Source organism: Aulonocara sp. 'chitande type north' Nkhata Bay, linkage group LG6 (genome assembly GCF_057382095.1).
Source record: "Aulonocara sp. 'chitande type north' Nkhata Bay isolate Kocher_YH1m ecotype deep benthic linkage group LG6, A_spYH_male_GT1.1, whole genome shotgun sequence".
Classification (NCBI taxonomy): domain Eukaryota; kingdom Metazoa; phylum Chordata; class Actinopteri; order Cichliformes; family Cichlidae; genus Aulonocara; species Aulonocara sp. 'chitande type north' Nkhata Bay.
Window position 1 is genome coordinate 40,485,090 of NC_141349.1, and position 17,707 is coordinate 40,502,796.

Below are 17,707 nucleotides of genomic sequence, written 5' to 3' on the forward strand. Positions count from 1 at the left end.
CCTCTGGAGAACTTTAAGACACGTTGAGAAGATCATTTAAATCAGCTGTGTTGGATCAAGGACACATCTAAAACCTACAGGACACTGGCCCTGCATCACACGCTGAAAGACAGCCAGCTGAGTTTTAACTGATGACTTCTCCAGCTCTTTTATATCTTTATTTATGCAGTTTTTTTTGCTTACATATTTAAGATCTTCCAGAATACTGCTGTGATAATAACCCCATTAGCTGAAAAAGCTTTAATGTTTAAATGACTAAAGAGATCATTAGTTATATTCATACAATCTTGGAGAAAAACTGGATGGTGGAAGGATGGGAAAACAAATATACTTCAGATGAGTACTTTTTAAAGTACTTTTAGTTGTTAACACACAGAGACTTGAAGCCTGGAGAGGTGGAGGTATGCCCGGGAGTGGAGTGTGATGAAAGTTAGTAGTAGCAATACGGTATACATGTGTGTGAATGAGAGGGAGACAGATGTAACAATGAAGATGCAACGAGTCAAAATAGTGAAGGCGGATGAGTTTAAATACCTGGGGTAAACCATCTACAGCAGCAGATAGGGCATAAGAGGGGTGAGGACAGGGTGGAGTGGGAGGAGATGAGTGTCAGGGTGATTTGTATGAATGATAAAAGCTAGAGTGAAAGGGAAGGTTTTAAATATGGTAGTGAGACCTGCAGTGATGGGTCTGGGCTGGAAACAGTGGCACTGACAAAAAAGATAAGCCGAAGGTGGCAGAGGTGAAGATGCTAAGATTTTAAGTTTGCGTGAGCACAACTGAAGGATTAGTAATTAATACATCAGCGAGACAGCTGAGGTTGAGTGTTTTGTAGTCAAAGTTAGAGAGATAAGCGTGTGTGTCAGAGGAAGGATGGTGTATATTGGATAAAGGATGTTGGATATGGAGCTACTAGGCAGGTAAAGAATATATAACACAGGTTGAGAGTGTTTATAATGAATAACAGGATCAATTAAACAGCAGCTTAAATACATTTGAGAAGTATTCAAGGTGACAATAGACAAATAATAGTGTTTAATAATATTTATAAAGGTTAGTTATGAAAATCATGACAGGAAAGGGAAAGATTGCGTTATGACAAAGTGGATATCCAAACTGAAGATAATTCTCTGTCTAAATGTCTTAAAAATATTATTTAAAATTTGTAAAATTCACATTTATATACATTGTGCAAAAAAAGCAGCTGTTGTCAGAACTTTGCCTTAATCAGCGCCATATAATCCACAGTCTGGCATCCATAACAGGGCAGCATTAATCAGCTGCTCTTCCTGGCAGCCTCAGGTCTAACATCTGAACTAGACATGAGATGTGGGCGGGTGATGTCGATATGTGGCAGCAAAAGAGCAAAATTCTTTGACCTGCATCTTATTTGGCTTAAAGTGTCTTTAAAAGAAACAAAGCCATTTGAGAATCAGAAAAACCCTTTATTAGCAATATTCACTGGTTAACTTGCAATGCAGTTTTTGATTATGCAATATAGCAATTCAAGAGAATACAGCATGAACACCTTAAATATAATGTACTAACAAGCACTTTTTCAAAGACAGTAAGAGCACAAGATGGTTAACCACTGAAGCGTTACAGAAACACACGTACTGCTACACTTCTGTGTGATGCAAAGACTACAGTTAAGCTGACATTCACTAATTTACACAGAACAAATCATCTCAGTCCTGGAGTCTGCTTAAACTCGAAAAGTACTACAGGAAGTTAAAAAAAAATGTTTTGATTAATTGTATACACCACTATTATGTGATTTCAACGTAAGGTAGTAAGAGTACACAAGTGTCACCACGGTCCAGGAAAGGTATTGATAGTTTCTTAAACCCTTCTATGCTTTCTCCACTGTGATAAGCTGATTGCACCACACAGGATCAGATCCAGTACACCAATATCAGTGTACAACCTAAAATTATACTTAGTTTATGGATTGCACACTGTTTGGGTGAACCTTTCCTTGCTTATCACTCAGTCTGAACAAAAGTGTCTTTTGAACCTTTTAAATATAGTAAAGTTTGTCCAACTTTGTCAAAAAGAACAAAGTTAGGAGCTGTGACTGAACCACAAACTTCACTGTTAAAGCACACCGAAGATGTTCAACACTTAGTCTCATTTCTATAAGATGCACGTCTGACTCTTAAAGTGATCACTATATTAAACACTTTAACACCTGGTGGACTGGAGTATGCCACATCAGGAAGAGAGTCGTTGTTCTTACAGGCCGGAGTAAACTTTGCTACAACAAATAATTTACCCCTTTGAAACCGTACGTTTTGCTACATTTCCTCCACCTTTTTAAAGCCAACAAGGTTTTCTGATGGTTAGTTTAGTATGCCTACCATAGGAAACGTGTATAACATTTTATTTCTATGGGGCAAGCATGATATCCCAAGATCAAATCCAGCCCAGGATCGATCAGCTGCAGATAATCGGTGACTCTTGCCATAAAACAACCCGAATACAAAAGAGGAGAGAGACTTTCAGAACATGATGAAAACAGAGGAAACATGGCTTCTGTTCCCATCAGTTGAAAGAAGTGAGCATTTGGAGCTGGGTGATACAAGCTACAGCATAGATTCTCTTATGCTGATAAAATTTCCATGACATGTGCGGTGCTTGTGCACATTAAGCAGCCAATCATGTCACAGAAACATATTTTAGAAACTGACAAATGGAAGTCACTCTAGCTTCATATCAATCTTCAGATGTCAGGTATTTACAAATAATTTCTTCGTTTACAGTTTGGACAGATTTGAGCATTTTTGTAACGTAACGCTGAGGCAAATCTTTAAAGTCACCACACATTGTTCATATCATGAAAAACCGCTGCATCACCCAGTCTTAGAACCTCAGTTCCCACACTCTAAAACAAAGTCTCCACATGCAGAATTGATATCGAAACACTACGCAAACATGTGCTTCACAGGTAGACTCCCTGCTTGATCCAGCTGTAGTCACATCTGTTCAACAGTGCACGATACATAACCTGCACAGGACACACACTGTATGTGTGTGTTCTGCAAGAACTGCAGAAAAAGCAGGAAATAAATAAACTCTCCGAAAAATAAAAACACCACAAGGAAACCCTGACACCATTGAAAGTGAAATTATTGTATACATTAAAAAAAAAAAAAAACACAAAAAAAAACACAAAAAAAAACACAAAAAACAACATTTATATGGTTTTTATCTTTTGAGTTTAGGTCTGATGTTTTTTTCTATCCTGCTTTCTCTCGACACCAAGACATTTCATTTTGACTTGATGCAGTTTTAAAAGCAAACTTTGTTTTTAAATACTTTTCATAAAGTGACTTGAACACATATTTGCTTCACAGTCACTAGAAAAAAAACAGGATATAGTGCATTACCTGCGTTTTGAGACAAATTCATTTAAATGAATCAGCTGCTGAATATCACATCCAGCACAGATAACAAAAGTTAATAACATCAGATATGACATGCTATTAACTCTTGATACCCACTTCGGTTATTTGCGTAACTCTGTCAGACAGGACCGAGAAACCGCTGCCATATATTCCTCAGATCTTACAGACGTTATTAGCAGAAAGCACTACTAATCAGGACATTCACATTCTGCGTCTCAAATCGAGCATTTCTGTTCTCCCACTTGCCATTTTGAGATCGGCAAGTACAGCTACACGCATTGCACAGCAAGTATTTGGATGCACACGTGTAGCTGAACGTTTTATTACCCTCAAATACCACCAAGAAATTATCACTCAGTAGCAAGAGAGTGCATTAACAGCACTGATTGCAACAAGAATGCTTTGCTGCCTAACTTAGGCATTAACATTACGTGCTGTGGCAATGTCATCGTTATTGTAAACGGGTGGATGGTCATGGGGCGGTCAGAGGTTCAAAAAAAGTTGGAAATAGCCCCAAGATTTGGCAACTAGAGCAACAGTTCTGCTTATCGTACATCAGGAATGTCAAACTCATTTCCCACTGTGGGCCACATACAGACCACTTTGATCTTAAGTGGGCTGAACCAGTGAAACTCCCAGTTCTGTCAGTATAAAGATGCAGTTTCAAAAGCACATCTCTTTTTCTACATCATAAGGAAGTCCTGCTGCAGCAAACAACAGAAATCTGTCAGCATGTCTCTGGGCTTAAAATGAAAATTAATAAATGTGTATAATTACAGGAAGGCGCTCATTGCTCACTGCCCAGACTGTAATTATAAAACAGAATATTTTTTATTAATTCACAGAAAATGCATTTTTTTTATGTGGACCCATTGTAAAAATAATTACATTTCTACTCATGTCTATCAGTTACCCATGTACTTTGATGTAGATGAATCGGCATGGGGAAGGTCTATACCCGCAGCAAAAGCTGTAAAACCTATGAAAATACAGTTAAGAGTCCAAAATATTTGCCCTTCTTCACATTTTCCAAAGTGGGCCAGTTTGGAATCTTTGTTTGGCCAATCCTAGCCCACGGGCCTCATGTTTGACACCCCTGATGTACATGAAAAGCAGTAACAGAAATCTCTATGAGACAGTGATATTTAACCTGATCAAACGTCAATAAAGATGCTAATCAGTTGTGTAAAGACAACATTTTCCTCTTCAACAACAGCTGAACAAATAGTTCCCAGAGAGCAGCTATAATCGGTCCTGATGTGAAAAATATCGTGGTTCAACTTTTTGGTGTTTAAAACATTCAAAAAATTATTGCTAACTAATTACTTTTTCTAATCAATCTTTTTTTGTTCCTCCATTTAAATAATTGTATATAATTTTATGTAGATTAAGTCTGTAATAACGAGCGATTGATTAAAGGTGCCCTGTGGAGCTTCTAACTACTGTCAGCACTGATGCATAGAATTTATGATGCCTCAATTTAGTTTCATGGTTATTTACTCTACCAGTTCATGAATCCAACAAGCCAAAAAAATGCAGCGACCAACACCTACACATGCAGTTAAGTAGAAGGCAGCTTGTTAACCATAATAATTACCTTGTTAATTACATAATGCATTTTAATAAATTAGCTTTGCAAAATTTCTTTCCTGCACTTTTAGACCTAAAAAAAATTTAATGAATATTCTACAGTTACGTATAGTTACATAGTGACAATAAGTGACGTGTTTACAAGAAAACTCCACTGGGCACCTTTAACAAAGAGCCGACTGGCTGACTGCAAACTCATTGCTGCAGCTTGCACAAAGTAATGAAGGAGCCACTCGAGAAAATCCAGAAGGCTGGATAGACAGCCTGAGCGAAGGGGAACATGAAGGAGTGGAAGGGATACGCCCTGTCAGCCACGTTGTAGAATGTAGCAGTGCCGGCCTCGCAATCCAACAGCACGCCTACGCGCTTTGGATTTGGATTAGCAAGCACGGTCTCGCTGCTGTTATGCCAGACTGACAACTTGACATTAAACCACTCGACGCACCAGGACTGGGCGTTGCGGCCCAGTCGACTGGTGGGGCCTTTGCGGTCGATGCTGTTGTAAGCCAAGCCTATGCCAACGAAGTTACTGCTGCTCAGTCGCACTTCCCAGTAATGGCGCCCTGTAGAGAAACCCTTGGAGGCGAGCACCTGGGAGCAGACAGCAAAGCGTTCGGGGCAGTCGGGGTAGTTTATGTGATCGTCTGACACCGAGGCCTTAGTGAAGTTCTCAGTCAGCGCGATGCGTTTATGGGCGGTCCTTTGATTGAAGGTGAGTACTGTGCCATCTGGAACGGACAAAAAGAAAGATCATTTCACAACAGCCACAGCTGCTGTTACCACATGATGGAAAGACACCTGCTACACTTACATTTCAGTAGTTCACTTCTCTTTTCAGCTGTGCTTATGTCTGGGGGAATATCTGTAGTTTCTACAATTAAAGACAAATGCGATTAGATCTCAAACAACAGGAACAGGCTCCCATAAACTAGTCCATTTCTGAGCTTTAAGCAAGGTTTAGCATAAAACGCAAAAATCTGATGTTTACCTGGTTTCTGTTTAGGTTCAGCTGCAGGAGTACGGCCTCTGGGTTTCCCTCCAAACTCCAACAGGTTTTCCATTGAACGGCCAGTATTTTTATCACCCATACCGTCCCCAGTGGTCTGAGGATTTTTTGGTTTGGGTTCTAGAAAAACAAGAGAAGTATTTATAAAATTAAATGTGCATATATCAGATTTAAGAGACAAACTCTTAAACGAAAGAGCGGCATGGACCTCAAATTTGTGGGAGGATTTTGTAACAGCAACGACGGTCTTTTGTCCCCCCTCATTCAAGAGTCAAACCAGGAAGCAAGTGAGCCATTTGTGCAGTTTCACCCATGTAAACAGTGATATCAGGCATATCTGCTTTTTATTGTAGTAATGATATAGGAAAGCATATTTTGCCTCAGCTTTCTGTCTGCTCAGTGGGTGAGTCAGACATCAGCATTCTGAAATGAGCCACTAATGAAGCTGCAGACAGCTGCATGTGCACAGAAGAAAGTACAAATATTAAATTACAAGTATAAATATTTTAAAGGTTTTTTTTAATCAGAAATGAATGATGATTCCAAATATGTGGGAGTTTGTTTTTTTTATCCTGTTGACTAACAAATTTACAGTATGGAACTGCTCCCATTCATTTAGAGAGGAGCTTCAAATTAAGCGCAGTACAAATGTGAAGCAAACATGTAGAACAGTCATTCCCAAAGTCAAGAGTTCTGCAGCCAACTTAAAAACAAGAAAATCCCATCTTTCCCACTCAATCTAAATTTTCACTCTGATCAAAATACAAGATAAAGAGATCCATCCATCATTCGCTTATCCTTTACAGCGTTGCTGGAGCCTATCCCAGCTTTCATAGGGCGAGAGGCAGGGTACACCCTGGACAGGTCGCCAGTCTGTCGCAGGGCCAACACACAGGGACAGACAACCATTCGCGCTCACAATCACTCCGACATTCACATCTATGGGCAATTTAGATTAATCAATTAATCTATCCCCACAAACTGCGTGTCTTTGATGGAGTCCGCGGAGTACCACGCAACCATGGGGAGAACATGCGAACTCTACACAGAAATACCCCAGCCTGACGGTGGAATTTAACTCAGGACCTTCTTGCTGTGCGGCAACAGTGCTAACCACTGTTCCACCGTGCTGCCCCAAGATAAGATAATGCTAAATATAGATAAAGAGATGTATTTACTAAAAAATGCTATTAAAAAAAACCCAATAACCATAAACAACACAGGCTGTTGGCTATAAATTGATAATGCCACGCAGTCATACGCAAAGTGTAAAGGTCAATGTGCAACCCAAGTGCCACTGGGTCACACAATACATTTTCTAATGTAATGGGATTACATTTTCTTGCAGCCCACCAGGGGGTCCCAGCCCACACTCTGGGAATCACTGATGTAGAGGAATACTTCTTTAATGGCTGTTGCCTGACCCATACCAGAAACCCATTTCTGTGCAATAAAAGTGCTTCTTCCTGTCATTGCCTTTCACAATAAGAGACTTTGACAGCCCTCTGTGCTGACTGCAAATCACAGAAGTCAAAACAAATTATAACAGAATTTAGGATTACAATAAAATCTATTTTAGTCTTATTAGATATGAATAACATTTATAGACATTTTGCTGGTTTTTGAGTTGCTGTGCCAATTAAATGGAAGATGACATTTTTCCTTATCAAACACTACAAATCTGGACTGATTTCATGAAGTGAATTAACTAAATTCTTTGAACTATGAGTTAAATTACAAATAATGCATGAATATAAAATGTCTGAATAATTTATCATTATTAATGGTGGTACTGTACAAGTCACATCAGTAAATGCAGAGGCTAAAGTCATTTCCTGTACACCTGTAGTTCATTAAAAAACTGCATGACCATACAACTAAAATAATGAAAAATCTCCACAAACATATCATTATGTGCTCAGTATCGACAATATAGTTCAACCACAAGACGGCAACACAAAATGAAAATTAAAGCAGTTTCATACTTGGAGTCTTTTTCTTCTGGGCTGTTTTGGCCTGAGGACCTGGACTGTGAGACCTGGGGAGTTTAAGGTGACCTGGACTGGACTCCACCTCTGAAGAAGCAGTAAATAAAAGAACAGACATTTATGCTTGACCGGTTATAAAAATCTTGTTTTATAAACCTGGTACTGGACAGATGAATTGACTTACCATATTCCAATAAATTTCCGGAGCCCAGTGGAGACCCCACTGTAGACCACAGAGTAGTGTAGGCTGAACCTGGTTTTTCAATGAAAGCATGAACATTGAGTCATTACAGTATTGACTCTTTATCAACACTTAATGTATTCAACCTCGACCACAGAACGCGGTATCAATTTGAGTATTTTCAAAATATACTGTTCAGAAAAAAATTAAGGGAACACTTGAACAATATTAACTGCCTTGATAGTTGGTGTGATTTTTATCCTGCTCTCAGTAAAGATGTTCAACTTGAAATTTTCCTTCAACAAGATCCGATACACGATTTAAGTGTTCCCTTAAATTTTTGAGCAGTTTGATTGGAATCCTGTTTTCATTGGTCCCCACATGAAACAACTCACCAGCTGCCAAAATATCAGGGTTAACTTCTGCAACAAAATTGGACACCATCTTCACTAAACTTCCTCAATGAACCTTAAACTTTAAAACGTCAGACAAAACGGGTCCATGCACTCACCTGGTGTATTTAATGGTAGTCGGCTCTCGACGGGCTGTTTGAAGATCTCTGTCAGATGCTGCTTCAGGGCAGCAGCAAAGGCCTGTGATGCCAAAACCTTCTTGGAGTCCAGGCTGATTTTAGGGGAGTAAGGCTCAAAGTTAATAGCTTGGGGGAGGTTAAATGGTGCCTGAGAAGAGAGGAACACAATGTTGTACGCTCAGTCAAGATAATCATATCCCCTTTTACAAAATGTAATAAACTACTATGTGATGTAATACATTTATAATAAACAAACAGATCTATGTGTACACATGTGGGGTTTTTGTGATGGTTGTGTTAAAATATCCCTCTAACACAACTATCATAAAATCAGAAATCACATCTCTGTTAGAGAACAACAATTGTTTAGAATTAAATTATATTTGACTTATATAGCACCAAATCCAAAATACAGTTGACTCATGGGGCTTTATGTTGCAACATAAAGACCCTACAATAATACAGAGAAACCCACAACAATCAAACGACCCCCTATGAGCAGGTGGTGACAGTGGGAAGGAAAAACTCCCTTTTAACAGGAACCTCCAGCAGAACCAGGCTCAGGTGGGGGCAGCCATCATCCCCAAACAATACTATTTACATGCAATATATTGATTAGACGTTGCTGACAATGCCTAGCAAGCGGAGACTCCTCTGACTTTTAACGAGTTTGGTTCTAAATGCTTTACTGCTGATTGTAGGACCTCATTTGCTAGTTTCGAGTCTCGCTGAATAAAACATATATAGGGAGTGTTTTATTTATATCGCACCAGATCACAAAAACATTTGCTTCAATGTGCTTTATATTGTAAGGTTAGGACACTAAAATAAAGCAGAGAAAACTCCAACAACTCTGTGACTGTGGGAAAGTAAAACTCCCTTTTAACAGGAAGAACCCTACGCCAGAAGCAGGCTCAAGGAGGGGCAACTATGTGCCCTGACTGGTTGGGGCTTTTATCATTTTGGGTGGTTACATTTCTCTGTGAGTATATTAGGTGTATATGGTTGTTTTTGGTTGGAACAGCAGAGAGACGTAAGCCAAATACTCTCCTGTTTACAGTTAGTTGCCCCTCAAGTTTAAATGGTCTGCTGCCGACTCTGAACCTAAGCCCAGTCACCTAGGCTTTGTACCCAAACCTAGCTTACAAAACTCAATTATGTGACCCAATTGTTTAACCTGACCTTCAACAGGTTGGGTTTGGTGTCCAACCCGAACCAACAATGGCATTTAAAGCCAACCCAACAGCTTGACCTAACCCTAACTTCTTGTTTAAAGTGTCTATCCATAACAGATGTTGGGTGTGCTGCCACCCAACATTTAAAACACTACCTCATTTAAAACTGACCTAGCCCCATAAGCCCGACAGATCTGTGGCCTAAAGGTCGTAAGTGCCGTTTAGGGAGCTCAAGGAGCCTGAAATATTCTAACATGTTTAGGAAAAAAAAAAAAAACTATCAAAGCTTTTCATAATAAAGGCAATGGTTGGTTCTCCAAAACAGAGGGGAAGCAATTAGAGTTATGATAGCCAAGGAATTCTTCTTTGAATTTTTGCTATTTTTTTGGGGTCATAGGGAAACGGTCAACTTTTTTTAAAATTCCCATTTGATACATTTCACCCATTTTCAAGCAATAAAACTCAAACATCAAGGTCCAAGGTTCTGAAATGTGGTTTGCTTGGCATTTTAGATTCGAGACACACCGACTATGAAATTCTTGGCCAACATCACCATGGACCTTATTCGTTACCCCCTCTGTTCCTTGGAAACAAAAGCCATTCGTCATCAAAGTAAGTGGGGTGTTTGAAATTCTTCCAGCAATTTTCCACACAGAACATTTAACTAGTAGAGGGCCAGACCCTGATATCAGTCTACGATTGAATGGGTCAAGTTGGTATTCTTATACTTTGCCAAGCAAAATGAACATGCTGTTCACTTTGTAAATTACGGCTCACACTGCAGGAAGGGGAAAGGCAACATGAGGGTGCGGCTGCTTTTATCGTGATTCAGGTCTGTTTTAGAACCATTACTCACTTTTTATCATGTGTTAGTATGTTATCATTACTAGCAGCTGTATGAATTAACAATCACAGACGTCCCACCTGCAGGAAGGCCTGGGTTTGAGAGCGACTCAGCAGACTGTGGATTTCTTCTTTAGCTTTCGTCATGTTGTCAACGTTGTCACCAAACTTCTTCATAAGAACTCTGAGTTTGGTCTGACCAGTTTCCACCTCTCGGTCCACTGCGTTCAGAGCTTCGCGCTCATCTTGGACCAACATCTCCTTCATCTGCTGATACTCAGCTGTCAAAGCTCTCTTCCTGCTGGTCGCCAAGTCCTGGAGGACAGGAGTGAGAAAACATTCATAACTGGATCAGCAAAGAAATAATTCAAAGTAATACAAAATGTTCCTTTAGCCTCGTCTTTGTTTTTGCTTATGAGAAGTCTTACCTTTAGCTTGTTCTGCATGTCCTTCATTTCAAATATGATGGTCTCATTTTTCACAATCTTCCCATCTAGCAAACCCAAATTGCTCCTCAGGTCAGACTGCAAAGAGGGAAACATGATACAGTCACTTACTTTAGCCCTGTCTCTTTACAAAAAAAAAAAATAAATTTAAAAAAAAAAATTTGTTGGCATAAGTGATAACTTTGGCCGTAACCTTGGCTTTCTGGCTTCACAATGAGGGTAAACTCCTAAATGGATGCTATGGTTATACTCAGGTTATCAAGTCTCTCTTTTCATAATTCAGATATTCTAATGACAGCATAACCAATATCGAAAGATAACAGACGTGCAACCCAAAATTTTAAAGCTGTGAGCAGCTAAAAAGGAATTCCACTCATTCATATTTTAAAGCAGTTCTCAAACTGTGAGACACCTGCCAGTATTAGGCTACGTTCACACTGCAGGCGAAAGCGCATCAAATCCGATTTTTTTGACCCTATGCGACCCATATCCGATAATGGTGTGACAGTGTGAACGGCACAAATACGATATTTTCAAATCCGATCTGGGTCACTTTCGTATGTGGTACTGAATCCGATACATATCCGATGTTTTAGAAAGCGACTGCTGTTTGAACGGTCATTAAATCTGTCTTTTACGTCACCGACACAAGACAGACGCCAATTATTAGCACCAGAGAAGACATCGCGAACGCTTCCTGGCCATCCAGTGAAACTGTTGGGAAGACAACGTGAACATTTTATTTGTACTGTATAATCTGCAGATTCTGACAGAAATCTGCAACTATCCTTTGAAGCACCACTCCTCTAAAACAGCAATAAGGATCATTATTAGGTTATTTACATTATTATGTAAATAACAAAATAACTTAAAGCAAAAATTGGGAAACGTAAAGTCCGAAGTCTTTATATTAAGGGCCATCAGTCAAACAATATTGTTTGGTCTGGGTCTAAACAGAGCGCGTTGTGTGTGAAGTCTTCTTTTGCGCATGCGGGCCGCTTTGAGCGTTCACACTAGAGAGCGTTTGCTGTCGCATTTTATTTGTAGTGTGAACAAGCAGACAAAAAAATAAAAAAATAAATCGGATTTGATCAAAAAAATCGGAATTGAGCATCAAGACCTGCAGTGTGAACGTAGCCTTAGTTTCTGCATCTGCAGTTGTGCAAGGACTACTAAGGTTCATCAATTTTGTCTCTTAGGTAAACGTAAGGCTCTGTGCAAACACCTGTGTTTCTGTGAAATGCCACACTATGATGTAGCAATTATGTATGGATCCTTCTGAGCCTCCAAACGGACATTCAAAACGTAGGAATGACTACTCGACCTCATCAGGTTGTAGTGTGCGGTTTGTAGGCCCTATACTATTTGAGGATCTGCGTGGGTGAATGCAAAGATCTGTTCTGAGTTGTCCACAAGGCACTGCTACAACTGAGTTAAAAGATGGACGTAGCTTCCATGTCTGAAAAGTAAAGGCCATGTCTAATATCTCTTTTCCATTAGAACCTACTCGCCTCGACTCAACTTTACTCTACTTGATTTCAGTCGTTTTCCATTACAACTGAGTACCAAGCTGAAGCTTACTTCAGCTCAGTACACATTTTACTGGTCACTGGTCTAAATTGCTAGTTTGAGCTCTTAATGAATAAAATATGATGCTCATTTTGTGAATTATGGTCCTATTTGCTGTCAGAAAGGAGGATGAATCAGGCTAGGCATATGTTATTCAATAATCATCCGTGTTTCAGTTTCTTATCTAGATCTGTGACATCTGGAAAACTACACAGCTTGAGGCTTTGCAGGACTCTTATAAATAGTGGGAGATGTCATGATAGCTACATCCATAGACTGTATCCAGGTACTGGACAAAAGTCCAGTCTATTGCAGCTCCTAGACTGTGGAACAACCTCCCGATTGCCATTCGCTCTTCTGAGACTGTTCAGTCTTTTAAATCTCGTTTAAAGACCCATCTTTTTACTCTGGCTCTGACGTAAAATAGTTTGATTATCATTTGGTTGGTTTCTATGTTTGTCTCGTCTTGTATTGTTTGGTAATTTTGTCTTATTTTATTTATTTCCTAACTTGTGACGCACTTTGATCAAAACTGTTGTTTTTAAATGTGCTATATAAATAAATTTTGATTGATGGGTTGAAAAGTGGAACTGGAACAACTACTCATCCATGGCATCTACCACTTTTCTCAAGTACGTGAAACTCAGGCTAGCCATCCTGATGAAAATACAGAAACTAAGACATAATTATGTTTTAACAGGAAAAATAAACCCATCTTTGTTTAGATGTGGCTCTTTAAACTTCTCAGGTGAATACTGACAAACACACACCTCTTTCCGGCTCCTTTGTTCATCAGGGGTTGTGAAGGAACATCCTTTGTGGACCTGCTGGAGGCAGAAGCTGCAGATTGGCCGATCATGCTGGGTGCAGAAGAGCTCCATCAGCTTGTGGTGGTCGGGGCAGATGCGCTCCAACAGGTCCCCGACAGGCTCGCTCAAGCTGTGCAGACGGAAAATAGGATTTTCCCGGTGAGGGCGCAGGTGCTCCTCACAGTAAGACGCCATGCAGGTGAGGCAGGTCTTCGACGCCTCTGCTTCCATGCAGGTATCACAGCGAATGATCTCCTTTTTCTTCACTTGGCTCTCCTCTGCAGTCAGGTTGGGTTCGTTCTTGCTCGATCTCACTTTAAAGGTCTCCACGACGGCGGTGAGGACCGTGTTTTTCTTCAGCTCGGGTCTGGTGGCGAACAGGGTCCGACACTGAGGGCAGCTGTACGACTCCTTCCATGTGGCGAGCAGGCAGTCCTGGCAGAAGTTGTGTCCGCAGGGGATGGTCACCGGACAGTCAAAGGTGCTCAGACAGATGCTGCAGGTCAGCTCATCCTCCAGACTCATGATAGAAAACTGAGACTCGTCCACTTCGGCCATGATGGGACTGATGCGAATGAAGCTGCGAGGCACAAACGAAACTGACTTGAGGAGGCGGAAAACGAAAGTAAATTTTTTCGCGTTATTTCCTTGAACCTAATATTCGATACATTCGGTAAATTTTGTTTTTAAAAGAATAAAAATCCGCTAATGTAACATATAAACCACCCTGCTATAATATATTTGAATATAAAGCGCGACACGTTTTTACATAAATCACAAAATTAAAGTCGCTTAAATATATTCGGACTATCCGTCATTACCTGGATTCGTTTGGGTGTGCAGCACGCAGTCCAAATGGATAAACAACTTCGGACTTTACGCTGCCGTGTTGTACGCAGTTCACAGCTCCTGCGGAAGTCACTCCTTCCACCCTGTACGTGTGACTCAAAAGCGCACTTGCGCACACGCAGTGGACCACAGGCAGAAACCAGTTACATACATAATCTCTCTACCTGAAACCAAACTAACACACACGAGGGAAGTGCGTGACAGGTAGTGATGTGACGTTCTGTATCGAGGCTTCGGAGCGTGTGTCGAGTAATGGAGGGGGCGTTTCCGCGAAGCGCGTATCGAGGCTTGCTTCATTTATGGGAGGAGCTGAAAATGATGACGTCCGAAGCCTCGCTGCCCGGCTGTACCACGTGACTGGTTCATGAAGTGGTTCGAACTTTGCCGCGAGATATGACAGCGATATAAACCCTCAGACTTCATTCAAAAATGTGGGTGTTTGATGGAGAGTTGCAGTTAGTGAGAGTTTGGAGACCGTTTGGAGGTTTATGAGAGTGAGGAGAGAAAGTCAGGAGAGAATGGAGCCAGCTAAGAAGAGGAGGATGTCCTCCCCTGTGTGGGAACATTTTGATCTTATTCCTCCCAACAAGGTATTTCTACAGAAGATGTATTTTCATGATACTGATGGTGCAATACAATTTATGTTGAGCTGTCTTGACTTTTGTACAAGGTGAAGTGTTTGCTATGTGCCAGGGAGCTGGGATATAACAACAACATCCATGCTTAGGCACTACAGAGCTTTGCATGAGAATAAGGGGGACACCGATCGTGGAGCAAGACCAGGTGAGCCATCAAATGCAATGATAATATAGGATGCAGTAATGTTACTAAATGATATAACAATATTATACAACTGTTATAAGTTACGTGTGTGCTATTTATATTTGTGCTTTATCTTTATTGTCTTTCCTCAGGAGAACAATCTCAAATAGATGAAGACCTGGTCAGCATGGTGATTGAGGACTCCCAGCCATTTAGCATTGTGGAGGACAAAGGATTCAAAAGATTTGTTAAATCATTAAATCCTAGCTATGTTCTCCCCACTAAAAAGGTCATAAAAGCAGTGAAAATTTAGTTTTTACAGAATAAAATGTGAACAGGCAGGACTGTGTAGCTGTCCATACCTCAACGTTACAAAAGCACAACCACTGTCCACACCCCAACCACACCTCACCTCACAGTAAATGATCATTTCCATTTCAAGCATTTCCAAATAATCATTTCCCATACTGCCACTATAAATATACACAGTATACTGCCATCACTACAATATACATGTTTTACACACTCCTTTTGTTGTTGACATTTACAGGCTGTGTGCAAAATGCCACACTCTTCAAATTCATGCCAGCTATTATTTTTACGTCCAGTAGGTGTCCTGCTAGAGCAAATGAAGCTTCATGAAGCTTCGCGTTGGGGTGAACCAATTGGATGAAAAGCTTCAGTGCTTCATGGGGCTTCATCTGCCCATCACTAGTGACAGGTCACACGCAAACAGGGATAATGACAAAAGAACGGAAGGAGGAAAGCTTCTCCCTGTTTTTGTGTGCAGTCATCATTGTTTAGACTTTTAGTAGCATTCGCTGTGTCAGCACCATCAGTGATCCGGTTTATCCACAAAGTCATTTTGTGCAAAAATGAATTCAATATTTTACCTGAAGCTAAGTTGATCATATAAATTGAATAACTGCTACACATTAAATAGAATTTCTGTGTTTTATTTATTAGCGCTGTTTAAAGAAATCGTTCTGATTTGACTCATATGACAAGGATGCCATCAGGGCTGGACTGAGACAAAAAATAAAAAAATAAAAATCGGCCGTGGCATTTTTGGTCCAGGCGGCCAAATAACTAGTATTGAAACAGGTTTAAATCAGGTTGGTACAGTTGTTGTTGGGTTAGTCATGCAGCACGTGACAATAATTAAAAGCTACACTTAGCTTTTCACCAAAGTAGCCATTCATTTTGCCTGAATCCTGTTAATCTCTCCCTCCATCTAATTTCTCACCACGTTCATTTCAGCTTCCTCAGTCGCTTCCTTATTTCTCCGCAGCTGATGCAGCAGTCCTTAATTTTACACATTTGCTGCATTTATTTTTGGTTTTTTATATTGTTTTCTCTCAGCCTACTACTCCACCTTTTGGCCACTTTCGTGCTTAACTTTTTCTACACGGCGCACACTAGCGGACAGCGAAGGGAGGGGAGAGACCCCTCACAACACTTGAGGGGCTTTTAAGAGGTTTGATTGGGCAATCTAGTGTCAGTAATGAAAACGAATGAATGGGCCACTGTCAGCGTGTAAGGTGCGCAGAGGCACTTCAGGCCAGTCCCATCGGCCACAAAGTGCGTCGGACCACCGACGTGGCCAGTGGTATACCAGGTTACCATCCAGGTGGAGGGCAGCAACCCCTCCTCCCTCCCTGACGACCTCAACGCGTTCTACACCAGGTTTGAGACGGACAACATGGCCCAGCTTAAAGAGTTCAGATCCTCACTCAAACCTGGCAGCTCTGCACTCACCTTCAGGACTGAAGATGTGGTGAGAGCCCTCAGGAGGACCAGGGAGAAGAGCTCACCCGGCCCTGACAACATTAGCAGTCGAGTTCTGAGGCACTGTGCAGGGCAACTAGGAAGTGTGTTCTGGATTCTATTTCAACACTCAATTGACAGTCACACCGTCCCCCAGCTGTGGAAACACTCCACAGTCATCCCCATCCCCAAAAGAAACAACCCAAAGTCTCTGAATGATCTCCGTCCTGTGGCCCTCACCTCCCTGATGATGAAGGCCATGGAGAAGATCATAAAACAGCACATCGTAAGAGCAATTGACCCCCTGATGGACCCACTCCAGTTTGCTTACCGTGCATGCAGAGGTGTCAATGATGCCAAAATCTTCATCTTGGACTCCATCCACAAACATCTGGAGCTCCCTGACTCCTCTGCCAGACTTCGGTTTGCAGATTTCTCATCAGTGTTCAACACTCTGCAGCCTCATATCCTGGCCACTAAACTTTCCACCTGATTTCACCTGGATGATCAGCTAATCCTGTGGATTTTGGACTTTTTGACCAACAGGACTCAGAAAGTTCAGGTCAACAAGTCTCTTTCTGGTCTCTGTTCCACCTGCACTGGCTCCCCCCAGGGCTGTGAGCTCTCCCCCCTGCTCTTCATCCTCTACACCGATGACTGCAGATCCACACAGCCCAACTGTCACCTGGTGAAATATGCTGACGACACAGTTCTCCTGTCACTGCTGTCAGGCCCCTCATGACACCACGGGCCCGCTCTGCAGGAGTTTGTACAGTGGTGTGA

General features: G+C 41.1%; 1 protein-coding gene and 1 long non-coding RNA gene across 2 annotated transcripts; one reads left to right on the plus strand and one right to left on the minus strand.

Moving 5' to 3' along the window:
* Positions 1-1,430: 1,430 nt before the first annotated feature.
* On the minus strand, positions 1,431-14,652 carry LOC147328523 (E3 ubiquitin/ISG15 ligase TRIM25-like). The gene is made up of 10 exons (XM_086296953.1): positions 14,368-14,652; positions 13,508-14,126; positions 11,151-11,246; positions 10,804-11,037; positions 8,684-8,852; positions 8,176-8,244; positions 7,989-8,078; positions 5,986-6,123; positions 5,809-5,868; positions 1,431-5,725 (listed from the first exon to the last, which is right to left on the minus strand). The coding sequence occupies exons 2-10, from the start codon at positions 14,102-14,104 to the stop codon at positions 5,193-5,195; spliced, it is 1,986 nt and encodes a 661-aa protein (XP_086153079.1). The 5' UTR covers positions 14,105-14,126; positions 14,368-14,652; the 3' UTR covers positions 1,431-5,192.
* LOC147328524 (uncharacterized) lies at positions 14,614-16,397 on the plus strand. Its single transcript, XR_015129949.1, has 3 exons — positions 14,614-14,985; positions 15,123-15,178; positions 15,310-16,397. It is a non-coding gene; the product is annotated as an uncharacterized LOC147328524 (long non-coding RNA).
* Positions 16,398-17,707: the final 1,310 nt, after the last annotated feature.

What these genes read in the sequence shown, in the direction of transcription:
- LOC147328523 (XM_086296953.1), bottom strand. Translation starts at nt 14,104, where the DNA reads ATGGCCGAAGTGGACGAGTCTCAGTTTTCTATCATGAGTCTGGAGGAT. An exon ending in CGGAAATTTATTGGAATATG is followed by an intron (nt 8,079 to 8,175) that starts GTAAGTCAATTC and finishes CTGCTTCTTCAG; the next exon opens with AGGTGGAGTCCAGTCCAGGT. An exon ending in CCAGAAGAAAAAGACTCCAA is followed by an intron (nt 6,124 to 7,988) that starts GTATGAAACTGC and finishes TTGTTTTTCTAG; the next exon opens with AACCCAAACCAAAAAATCCT.